Source organism: Chiloscyllium punctatum, chromosome 15, assembly GCF_047496795.1.
Source record: "Chiloscyllium punctatum isolate Juve2018m chromosome 15, sChiPun1.3, whole genome shotgun sequence".
Lineage (NCBI taxonomy): Eukaryota > Metazoa > Chordata > Chondrichthyes > Orectolobiformes > Hemiscylliidae > Chiloscyllium > Chiloscyllium punctatum.
The window spans coordinates 42,318,033-42,331,135 of NC_092753.1; the positions used below are offsets into that span (position 1 = coordinate 42,318,033).

General features: G+C 41.9%; 1 protein-coding gene across 1 annotated transcript in view; it reads right to left on the bottom strand.

The window, feature by feature from the left end:
* The window catches only part of pola1 (polymerase (DNA directed), alpha 1), a 288,061-nt gene that overhangs the window by 259,449 nt on the left and 15,509 nt on the right, over positions 1-13,103 (bottom strand). Inside the window, exons 3-8 of the mRNA XM_072585034.1 lie at positions 7,806-7,902; positions 7,617-7,697; positions 6,958-7,073; positions 2,864-2,926; positions 2,627-2,728; positions 440-629 (exon numbers count right to left, since the gene is read on the bottom strand). Coding sequence (XP_072441135.1) covers positions 440-629; positions 2,627-2,728; positions 2,864-2,926; positions 6,958-7,073; positions 7,617-7,697; positions 7,806-7,902 — 649 coding nt within the window. The remainder of the gene's footprint in view (positions 1-439; positions 630-2,626; positions 2,729-2,863; positions 2,927-6,957; positions 7,074-7,616; positions 7,698-7,805; positions 7,903-13,103) is intronic.

The window sequence follows — 13,103 nt, forward strand, 5'->3', positions numbered from 1 at the left end:
ACTATCTTCTCAGGGTAAGTACAGACAAGAGGTAAATGTGGCCTTTCCAGTACTGATACACACTCCAGGAACAATTCAAAATAAAAAGCACCAGAAGAACAGACAAGTATGAGTTATGTGGGACATGAAGACAAAAATAATTTGCAATAAAATAAAATGGTAAACTCTCAGGATGGAAAAAAAAACAAGGTAAATCAAATCAAATTGGTTAGAACTGAGTTAAGGAGGAAAATAAATTAAGAGAGTCCACCAAAGTTACATACACTTGGATAACAGGACCACCATGTGAATCAGACTCCAATTAAATTTCACACTTTCCAATTAGGAATTAGACAAAAAAACTGGTCAGCCAGATATTGTATGAAAGGGCTGCTCATCTGCTTGAAACAAGACCACAGCATAAGTCAGTCTAAAAATAAATGGTGGAGTGGAATCGTACCTTCAGCAATTTTCTCTTTGCTTAAAGTGACAGCTGCTAGTCTCTCTTCTTCTTGCTTCACAGGCACCTGCTTGATTGAGGATCTCACTGGAGCAGACTGGGCAGAGTCCACAACACTGACCACTTCTTCAGTAACAACTGTCTTCCTTATGGAATTGTTCTGATGATTAGAATTGAGGACCGGAGAACCCTGAGCATTCAAAAATAAATGCAAACTAAATTTTCTAGAGTCATAGAGATGTAAAGCACAGAAACAAACCCTTCAGTTCAACTCGTCCAGTGCCAACCAGATATCCTAAATTAATCTAGTCCCATTTGCCAGCATTTGGCCCATATCCCTTTAAATCCTTTCTGTTCCTATACCCGTCCAGATCCCTTTTAAATTGTACCCACCTGCACCACTTCCTCTGGCAGCTCATTCCATACATGCAACACCTCTGTGTGAAAACATTGCCCCTTAGTCCCTTTTCTATCTTTGCCCTTTCACATTAAACCTAATAGTGAAGAATTGAGCTGCCTGAAGACCTGTGATACTGAAATGATGAGCATTTATTAGAAGAGTAAATTATTGACAGAGGGTGAAATAGATCTTCAAAGATTCTTCGCATCTGGGAGCCTTCAATCTCTTCCTTGTAAGTGTCTTCCTCTCCAATTGGCTGGTATGTTCACTCAAACATTGACTCCTCATTCTTCCTTAGATTCAATTAAACGTCCCCCTCCCAACCTTGGTTGCCCAACTCATCCATGCTGACCAAGTTTCCTAACTTAAGTTGTCCCATTTTCCTGCAATTTGCCAACAGCCCCCAAAACCTTCCTATCTATGTTCCTCTCCAAATGGCTTTTAAATGTTATAATTGGATCCACCTCTACTACTTCCTCGTTCCATATACTCACCACTTTACTCTAGCCTGGAGAAAAAACCTTGGCTATTTAATTTATACACGCTCTTGATTTTATGAACTCCGTAAGGTCACCCCTCAGCCTCCAAAGTTCCAGGGAAAAATGTCCCAGCCTTATAACTCAAACCTTCCGGTCTCAGTAACATCCTTGGAATCTTTTTTGCTCCCTTTCCAGTCTAATAACATCCTTCCCATAGCAAGATGACCAGAATTGTGCACAGTGTTCCAAATGTGGTCTCTTCAGTGTCTTGTACATTGTAACATGACGTCCCAACTCCTGTATTCAATGCTCTGACCAATGAAGAAAACCCTTCCTGTTTACCTGTTTACCTGGGATGCCACTTTCAAAAAACTATGAACCTGAACCCCTCAATCTCTTTGTTCAAAAACACTCCCCAGGTCCCTTGCATTAACTGTAAAAGTCCTGCCCTGGTTGGTCTTACCAAATTGCAACATCTCACATTTATCTGCATTAAACTACAGCTGCAATTTCATGGCCCACTCATGTTTCTGAGGATATGGGTTCAAATCCCATTACAGCAGATTAAATCTGAATTCAACAGAAAAGCCTAATGGCGACCATGAAACAACTATCGATTATCATTAAAACCCATCAGGTCCCATACTGTCCTTTTGGGAAGAAAGCCTGCCACCTTTACCTGGTCTGGCCTACATGTAACTCCAGGCATACAAGAAGGTGGCTGACCCTTAAAGGCATTTCGGGATAGGTAATAAATACTAGCTAGCCAGCAACTCCCATATCCCATTGACAAATAAACACAAACAGAAGTCACCTAAATACACCTACTTGCCTCAAACTTTGGCAGAATCATGTACTATTGGTCACATCCCGCTCTGTACCTCAATGATCAACCTCGAGCCAGAAAGAACCACAACATGTTGTGATATGAAGGGGAGAGAAACTGCTCACCGTGTGACCATAAAATAGCATATAGTTTAGTTGCACACTTTGCAAAATCTCTTGCTGACATTACATTTTACACAAGCAAAGTTTATAATATTATCGACAATGGCCACTTCCATAATCACAGTGATTCAAAATGTCATTACAACATCCAGTCACCAAGGAGGTGTTTTAATTAGAAACAGAGAAAATGCAGACAGCATTCACAGAGACATAAAAAGAACAAATGGGAACATTTGTCCAGGATTTCTTTCAACAATCAGATACAGTCACATTGAAACAATGTCAAACAATTTACTGCTTACATTCCAACCCAAGTGATGTTACTCCTTTAACATTTCCCGAATACATTTACAGAGGTACCTTGAGGGTGGGCGGCCTGACGGAAAATGGGTTCGCTAATACTCCAACAGGTTTCTTCCTCTTTAAAATGACGGCAGGTGGTGGTGTAGTTAGTGAAGGTGCCTGTTAAATTCAAACATTTATCATTTAGAAATACATAAACACTAATGCAATTCATACTGACAAGATAGGAAAAGCGAGTAAGCAATTCGTGAAACATAAATTATCTAAAATACATAAATATGATTTGGTCCTTACATCTGCATGAAGATCATTAAGTATATCTCCCAGTAGATCATCCTTAGATAGATCAACATCTTTCTGCAAAAATAAAAAGATCATTTACAACATGCAGCTCTTCATCCCTTCAGAATAGTCAGTGACATGGCCTTCTCCACAACCAATCATAAGTAGCGTTAATTGATCCTCTAAAACAGAAAAAGTCTCTCAAGGTGTTTCAAAGATCAAACCAAATAAAAACAAGACACAACGCTAACGTTACTGGAGGGCTGCCAAGACGTTTTAAGGACACCGTGAAAGGAAACATTCGATGGAAAGGCAGAGGTTAGGAAGACAATTCCATAGTGATAGCGAAGAGGGAGATGCTCCGTTCATTAGAAGCAGAGGAAAGGACAGCTTTAAGTGAGCATATGCTGGGATAAGAATTTGAGATGGGAGTCAGTGAATGTAACATGTCGGATATTATCAGTAAACTTGTGGAAGCTGACCCTGTGTCTGTAGATGGTGCTTCTAGGAGGCAGAATGCAGCTGACAGTGAGAGATTAAGGACAATGGTGAGGAAACCAGACAAGAATAAATCCTTGAGGGACCCTGGAAATAAAGGCACTAGAATGGGAAGGGAAGGAAAGGAACTGCTGGGAGTGATCTGGCTACAATTGGTAGCTAGGTGTTGAACTAAGTGTCACCCCTAGTTGGATGACTGTAAGGCACTAGAGGAGATTTCTATAGCCCAAAATCACAAAAGCTATACAGTGGTCAGGAAGGACACGATTCAAAGGCGCACCAAAGTCACAGGATATTATTCATGATCAGCACAAGTTCAGTACTGGGTGCAGCAGAAACCTGAATGGAGAGATCCTAACCTGGAATGCTAAGAAAGGTGGCACTGATTAGGGAGATAAGATAACATTCAAGTACTTCGGAAAAGAAAACTAGAGGTGGACCGACGATTTTCAAGAACAAAATGGTAAGGGTTGGGTTTTCAGACAGGCCAGTGTGATAAGGGCAATTTTGAAAGGGTGGACAACAACACAGGAGGAGTGGAACCAGTTTATAATGTTAGCCAATGTGGACTGACAACTTAAGAGGCAAGCTATTTAGTGGAAGGATCAGGGAAGCAAGAAGTGCTACTCTTGAGCAAGATGATGACAGAGGTTTGACGAGATAGAAACTTGGGGAAAGATCTGGCTTAGGTGTGGCAGGGGATGAAGTGAATGAGGCAAGGAGGTAGCTAAACATGTGGTCTCATCCTGAGTAACAAAGAAATACATAAATTCATGTCACTTGTTTTTTAAGATGAGGGTAGAAATAGAGAAATGAAACCAACAAGTTAACTTTGCTCAGTAGGATAATGAGAGTTGCAGCCACTTCAGAGCTAGCAAAGTGAGGCCTGTCAGACCTAAAGCATCAGATACCCTCGGATCTGAAACACTCCAATTTAAGTGTGTGATCAAGATTAGACAGGTATTCTTGTGTCAAGCACTTGGAGGGGCAGGGGTAACAGAGATGTTAAGGAAACTGACAGTTGCAGAACTATCATGACTAATAAAGAGCCAAAGATCAGATTAGTTTGGAGCTTGAAACTGACTGAGAGAGAAAAGATCATCAATAAAACTGGAAAGAAGGATGGGTTAGTAAATTTGCAGATAACACTAAGTTCGATGGAGTGTGCACTGTGCGGAAGGATGCTATAGATTACAGAGGGACATAGATAAGCTACAGAGTTAGGCTGAGAGGTGGCAAATAGAATTTAATGCAAAAAAGTGCAAGGTGATTCACTTTGGAAGGAGGAACAGAAATGCAGAGTACTGGGCTAATGGTAAGAATGTGCATAGATTCCTGATAGTTGCCACCCAGGTTGATAGGGTTGTTAAAAAGGCATAAGATGTGTTAGCTTTTATTAGTAGAGGGATTGGGTTTTGGAACCACGAGGTCATGCTGCAACCGCACAAAACTCTGGTGCAGCCGCACTTGGGAGTATTGCGTACAGTTCTGGTTGCCGCATTATAGGAAGGATGTGGACGCATTGGAAAGGATGCAGAGAAGATTTACCAGGATGTTGCCTGGTATGGAGGAAGGGTCTTATGAGGAAAGGCTGAGGGACTCTTTTTGTTAGTGAGAAGGTTAAGAGGTGACTTAATAGAGGCATACAAGATGATTAGAGGATTAGGAAGGATGGACAGTGAAAGCCTTTTTCCTCAGATAGTGATTGCTCACATGAGGGGACATAGCTTTAAATTGAGGGGTGATAGATATAGAACAGATGTCGGAGGTGGGTTCTTTACTCAGAGAGTAGTAAAGGTTTGGAATGCCTTGCCTGCAACAATAGTGGACGCGTCAACATTAAGGGCATTTAAATGGTCATTGGATAAACATATGGATGATAATGGAATACTTTAGGTTAGACAGGCTTTAGATTGGTTTCACAGGTCAGCGCAACATGAGGGCCAAAGGGCCGTACTGAGCTGTAATGCTCTATGTTCAAGCATGCCCCTGCAAAACATAACTGAGGTGTTCTAGCCCATGTACTGTATTGAAGAATCCAGCAAAGAAACAAAACTTTCAAGAGATAGTGTAAATTAAATGACTGAGTACTGAAGCAAAGAAGTAATGCTATCTTACACAGATCATAACATAGGTTAATTCAGATACTGATATCCAAACTTGAGTGGCTTACTTTCGGAAAGCTGTGAAAGCCTTGCAGGATGAAGATCCACAATTGTATCAGGGAAAAGAAAAATAATGGAGATACCAGAGAAGTCAAGGGAATTTCATTACAGTAAACAGGACAGGTCGTCATATTAATAGAAAATTGAAGTAAATTAAAGATTGTATCAAAACAAGAGCGGGAGAGAGAGAGGAGGATATCAGAAGGAGGAGCTTAATTTAGGCTAACAAGGGTACAATATAAGAAATAGTGCTGAGAGCAAAATTCAATAGTTTACAAAAAAAAAAGACAAGCAGGAAAGTATACCAGAAACAAAAAAAAACTTGGGGGAAAAAAAACGACGTGGACATGGTTCAGAAATCCTGCAAAGATGTCTTACACTGAATGACCTTCTACATGCAATAAGATTTATTCTAAAATTGGAAGATAATCAGACAGGTTTCAAACCCACGAGTTCTACAATCATAAAAGACTAATTATTTTCTATTTTGGCAAAACTAACAGCCAAAAATCCAAATTCTGCAAAATTTGAAATAAGTTTTAAAGATGTAGCAGGACCACAGAGAGTATATGGGATGGTCAATGTGAAAATACTCAACGTAAGTTCAGCTAATAACAGGTTATAGTGTCAAAGGATGCTAAAAGGGCTTTTGGGAAGGATTCAAACCGACGTATGGTAGGCCGTACCTTATTGCTCCATTTAGGAGCTTGAGGATTAACATCAGATTGGACAGTTTGTTATCACTTAAATGGTCTAATATTGAAAATTAACTAACCACTCAGGTAAAGGTTTTGTTCCTTTACATTAAGCATCAGTCCTATGAGTCATGAGTTCCTCACCTAAAGCAAGGAAGGCAATAGATCCTGCTCAACTTAACTCAAATAGTCAAAAAGGAAAACTCTCATAAAGTTTGAAGAACTTTATACCACACTTGAGTACAAGCTAAATCCTTCTCTAATCATATTACATTGGAAAACTAATAAGTCATTCAGGTTTTTCTTTTAATGGACATTCAGGACACAACTGACATTGCAAATTTTCAACAATTCTTGATATTTAACATTTCCATTTATCTGAAACCTCATGTCACCAGAATATACAGCAAGAGGGAAAAATTCTGGGAAGTCAAGTTAGCAAAGGACAAAGACAAGGAAAACTTAAGCTGTACTAAATATGTTCTGAAAATCAACAATATAATGCACAATTACACATATAATTGCCCATTGCACACAATCGATGTTGGTTTACAAATCTCTACCTTCAAAGACTGAAAATGTGTTTGCCCCAGTATCAAATTTTTTAAAATTGCGTTTTGCTCCTGTGAACTTATGAAGGATAGGATGCTAACAGAGTGTGTAAAAAAAAGACGAGGAGAAAAAAAAAATCAAAGTGCTTCGGAAAAGCAGGAAACATGAATCTCATTTACTCTCATTTATACCACACCTCAACTTTCTTCTTGGCTGTGCTGGCCAAGAACATGGATTTGATGTTATTGGGCCTCGAAACTAGCATATTCTTCACATTTTTCTTCTCTTTATTTGTACTGGATTTTCCTTTGTCTACAAGAACAGACATCAAAGTGGGAAACAGGTTTTAGCTATTTCAACAGAAAGACAATATGTAAAACAAAAACAAAAATTGCTGTAGAAACTACAGTATCTGTAGAGAGAGGAAAACAAAGTTAATATTGTGTCTGGTATGACTCCTCTTAAGAACAGAAAAATATTCAAAGCTTTGAGTATATGACCAATGATCCACATCAAAAACAAAAGTGATGAGAAAAATAACAATCTACATTGTTGTCGCAACTTTAATGTAATAAAATACTGCAACAAAACTAAAATGGCACGGACTCTGGAACTCTGAAAACATTGGAACTATTCAGTAGGTCAAGCAATATCTGTGGGGATTGAATTGGAGTTGCTATCAATTTCAGGCCATCTGCTTCCATACTTATTTAAAAATGATAACTATTTTCTAATTTCTTGAGTTCTGATGTAAGATTATCGACCTGTAACACTAACTCTGTTTCTCAATTCGGAAATGCTGCCTGACCGACTGAGTATTTGCAGCATTCTCAGTTTTTACTGCTAAATGCTTACCGTTGTCTTTTTTATCAAAGACATCTTCTTCCAAATCATCGTCAAAGATTTCTCGACCATCTTCCACATAACCAACCCCATCTGCCAAATACAAAAATTATCAAGTATTTGACAAAAATAGAGTAAAAGTCTTCTTTGGAAGGACAGGAATTTGCACAAAGAAGGAATATAATGAAGTTAAGCATTTACCATCATCAACTATCCAGTCATCATCTTGCCGTTCACATACAAGCTTGGAGTATTGATCTTCATCCAGTTCCTCGTAAACATTAGAAACCTTTTCAACCTGAAAGACAGCAAAGTCAACACTACATTATACCCCACGGGAAAAGAAGTGGACTTAACCATATAGGAACACCAAATGAGCACTAAAGAGCACCTTGGAGAGAAACCAAAACTATTTCACAAGAGAAGCTTTAACTGAGCACACGCATTAAGTCCCACTAAATATAAAATAGCATCTGTCAAGAAAGACATGCTGATCATATGCACGATGCAACCTGCAGAACAAATCCATTGGAATTCATGCACTACACGCAGATCCCCTATCCACAACCCGTAGACAGCATTAGTATTCATTAATTTAATGCTTTAAAGTAAAATTGCTGTTCTGCCACGAGAGGCTCTCCAGTAACAACTGACAACAGAATATTGATCTTGAAGTAGTATTATCATCATCATTCGCAATCCTATAAAAAAATCACATCTGTAAATTTTAGGCTTCTCTCTACAACCACCTTCATTCCTTACCCTAAGTTATGTAACAGCAACTTGACAGGAAGTGGGTTGATTACTGATGGTTTAAGGACGCCCAGGTTTATTTGTAAACTGGGAAAAAAAGAGCATGACACTCATACTGTAAACAATGGCCAGAGCAACAGTGTTGATATTTCATCTCCTCAAGTCAGAGAAGTGTCACAAATGTCAGGCTTCAGGAATGGTCATTCTTTAAACTATCCATTTAATTCTTGGATTAAATGGAATTGGGGATCTGGAGGATAGCTATCAAGCAGCCAGCATGGACTCTTGCCTTCTCAAAGCCTAACTCCTAGTATCAGTTTACTTCTTAGAAACCAGTGAATCTGTCATAAATGGGCTAGTCCAGAAGAATCAGAGAGAAAAAGCATCCAAGGATCGCTACTCACTACTCTCTACTGAATCACCATGCAGATTACAAGAGCAAGCTCACACTCAGATTGAAGAGGCCAAGCTCCTGATGACTTAGAGACTGACAGATTTGCCTAGCTTTGGTTAAGGATGGAACATCACCTTGGAAGTTAGTTCAGGACTAGAAGTTACCCTGCCGGAAATGGAAAAATGATACAGACCATCAAGGACTGGTCTTTGGAGGATGAACTGTCAACTTAAGGGACAGAATAAAGCATAACCAAAAGGATTTCTGATGATTTTAGAAGTTAAACAGAAAAATCGAACTTTAGAGTCAAATTTGGCTACCAAGTAGCATAGAGAATATTACTTTTAGTTTTTTTTAAATATAATAACAGATTTAAAATTTTAAAGTTTGTCACATGATTCTTTCATTCTGGATTAGTGGTGCTGGAAGAGCACAGCAGTTCAGGCAGCATCCAAGGAGCTTTGAAATCGACGTTTCGGGCAAAAGCCCTTCATCAGGAATAAAGGCAGTGAGCCTGAAGCGTGGAGAGATAAGCTAGAGGAGGGGGGGTGTGGGGAGGAAGTAGTATAGAGTACAATGGGTGAGTGGGGGAGGAGATGAAGGTGATAGGTCAGGGAGGAGAGGGTGGAGTGGATAGGTGGAAAAGGAGATAGGCAGGTAGGACAAGTCATGGGGACAGTGCTGAGCTGGAAGTTTGGAACTCGGGTGAGGTGGGGAAGGGGAAATGAGAAAACTGTTGAAGTCCACATTGATGCCCTGGGGTTGAAGTGTTCCGAGGCGGAAGATGAGGCATTCTTCCTCCAGGCGTCTGGTGGTGAGGGAGCGGCGGTGAAGGAGGCCCAGGACCTCCATGTTTTCAGCAGAGTGGGAGGGGGAGTTGAAATGTTGGGCCACGGGCCGGTGTAGTTGATTGGTGCAGATGTCCCAGAGATGTTCCCTAAAGCGCTCTGCTAGGAGGCGCCCAGTCTCCCCAATGTAGAGGAGACCGCATCAGGAGCAACGGATACAATAAATGGTATTAGTGGATGTGCTAGTAAAACTTTGATGGATGTGGAAGGCTCCTTTAGGGCCTTGGATAGAGGTGAGGGAGGAGGTGTGGCTGCAGGTTTTACAGTTCCTGCGGTGGCAGGGGAAAGTGCCAGGATGGGAGGGTGGGTTGTAGGGGGTGCGTGGACCTGACCAGGTAGTCACGGAGGGAACGGTCTTTGCGGAAGGCGGAAGTGGGTGGGGAGGGAAATATATTCCTGGTGGTGGGGTCTTTGTGGGGGTGTCGACGGATGATTTGGTTTATGCAAAGGTTGGGAGAGTGAAAGGTGAGCACCAGGGGCGTTCTATCCTTGTTAAGGTTGGAGGGTGGGGTCTGAGGGCGGAGATGCGGGATGTGGACGAGATGCGTTGAAGGGCATCTTTAACCATGTGGGAAGGGAAATTGTGGTCTCTAAAGAAGGAGGCCATTTGGTGTGTTCTGTGGTGCAACTGGTCCTCCTGGGAGCAGATCCGGCAGAGGCGGAGGAATTGAGAATACGGGATGGCATTTTTGCAAGAGGTAGGGTGGGAAGAGGTGTAATCCAGGTAGCTGTGGGAGTCGGTGGGTTTGTAAAAAATGTCAGTGTCAAGTCGGTTGTCATTAATGGAGATGAGAGGTTCAGGAAGGGGAGGGAGGTGTCAGAGATGGTCCAGCTATGCCTGTCTCTTTGTTGGCTACGTAGAACAGTTCATCTTCCGTAGTTACACAGGCACCACTCCCCACCTCATCCTCCGCATCACTGATGACTGCATTGTGCTACCTCGTGCTCCCGCGAGGAAGTTGAGCAATTTATCAACTTCACCAACACATTCCACCCGGATCTTAAATTTACCTGGACCATCTCTGACACCTCCCTCCCCTTCCTGAACCTCTCCATCTCCATTAATGACGACCGACTTGACACTAACATTTTTTACAAACCCACCGACTCCCACAGCTACCTGGATTACACCTCTTCCCACTCTACCTCTTGCAAAAATGCCATCCTGTATTCCCAATTCCTCCACCTCCGCCAGATCTGCTCCCAGGAGGACCAGTTCCACCACAGAACACACTAGATGGCCTCCTTCTTTAGAGACCGCAATTTCCCTTCCCACGTGATTAAAGATGCCCTCCAACGCATCTCGTCCACATCCCGCACCTCCGCCCTCAGACCCACCCTCCAACCGTAACAAGGACAGAACGCCTCTAGTGCTCACCTTCCACCCTAACAACCCTCGCATAAACCAAATCATCCGCCGACATTTCCGCCACCTCCAAACAGACCCCACCACCAGGAATGTATTTCCCTCCCACCCCTTTCCGCCTCCCGCAAAGACCGTTCCCTCTGTGACTACCTGGTCAGGTCCACGCACCCTCTACAACCCACCCTCCCATCCTGGCACTTTCCCCTGCCACCGCAGGAACTGTAAAACCTGCGCCCACACCTCCTCCCTCACCTCTATCCAAGGCCCTAAAGGAGCCTTCCGCATCCATCAAAGTTTTACTTGCACATCCACTAATACCATTTATTGTATCCATTGCTCCCGATGCAGGCTCCTCTACAGTCTCCTCTAGCAGAGCGCTTTAGGGAACATATCCAGGACACCCGCACCAATCAACCACACCGCCCCGTGGCCCAACAATTCAACTCCCCCTCCCACTCTGCCGAGGACATGGAGGTCCAGGGCCTCCTTCACCGCTGCTCCCTCACCACCAGACGCCTGGAGGAAGAACGCCTCATCTTCCACCTCGGAACACTTCAACCCCAGGGCATCAATGTGAACTTCAACAATTTCCTCATTTCCCCTTCCCCCACCTCACCCTAGTTCTAAACTTCCAGCTCAGCATGTCCCCATGACTTGTCCGGACTTGTCCTACCTGCCTATCTCCTTTTCCACCTATCCACTCCACCCTGACCTATCACCTTCATCCACTCCCCCACTGTACTCTATACTACTCTCTCCCCACCCCCACCCTCCTCTAGCTTATCTCTCCATGCTTCAGGCTCACTGCCTTTATTCCTGATGAAGGGCTTTTGCCCAAAACATCGATTTCAAAGCTCCTTGGATGCTGCCTGAACTGCTGTGCTCTTCCAGCACTACTAATCCAGAATCTGGTTTCCAGCATCTGCAGTCATTGTTTTTAACCACATGATTCTTTCAGTCAGTCAATAGAAATTAAGATATCTTTTATCATGTTATCGGTCTCATGGGGATCAGAACACCGTAGGTACTACGGTTATCATGAATTTACAATAGACACTGACCTCAAACTTCAGATATTTTGGCAGTTTTTTTTAAAGAAAGAGTCTTACATTTAGAGGCTCATGTCCACCCCAGGACTTTAGACAATGATGTAAACTGACTTTACAATGCAAAAGTGCTGCATTGTCAAACTGTTCTCTCGACAACTGGATGTAAACATACTTGTTTACAGATCTTTTTAATCAATCCTGTTCAGACATGTTACAACACACCTCTGTAGCAGATGGGGCTTGAGCCTTGGACACTACCACTGCACCACAAAAGCCAGTAACTTTGGTCAGAATCCTGCATTAGTTTAATGTTCAAAAGCCACATCACCCCAAATGGAATGTGAATTCACTATCCCTCATTTCGGAAGCCTGTCCCTTATCCATCGGGCCCACTGAAACGACACAAGTAATTAACTATACACTTGAAATAAAGAAATAGATAAATCAGCACAAATAAGTGGAAAAACCTCAGATTTTATTTGGCATTACAAGAAAAGGTTAGAAATGTACAGAAGGCCAGAAAATCTAACTTTATCAATTTGCTATAGAAATGCAGACAGAGTTATACACATTTAAGAACAGAATGAGAGATGGGAGTGAGAGACACCAAGAGAGAAGAAATCACTTTAATCTTTTCCCACTGCCCTATTCACCCAATCCACAGGGAAGCAGGTCTAGGTAAAGATCATCCTGACTGGACCAATCTCCCCTGATCACTAAGGTTGTACCATACTTGCAGGAATCTGAAATCCTCCCTTCTATACTATCCTTCCAGGCTCATATTAAGAATGTAAATCATTTTCTCCAAATCAATTCCGGCTTGTAGGATGCAGCAATTTCAGATTACTATCTTGCTGATTTTATTTCAGCTTGGTTGTAATTCCTTGAACTTTACTTGCATGGGATCAAATCTAGCTTTGAAAGATGACCAGTGATAACCTATTCTCCTATTTGAGAACATTTATAAAGTCCTGAACACTGTGAAGCAACGTAACATTCAGGATTTTAGATCAAATCTACAAAAGAGATGGTCAACCCTTGGCTGTAGAATCTTCTACAGTCACTATGGATACCGTTTCCCCAACAAGA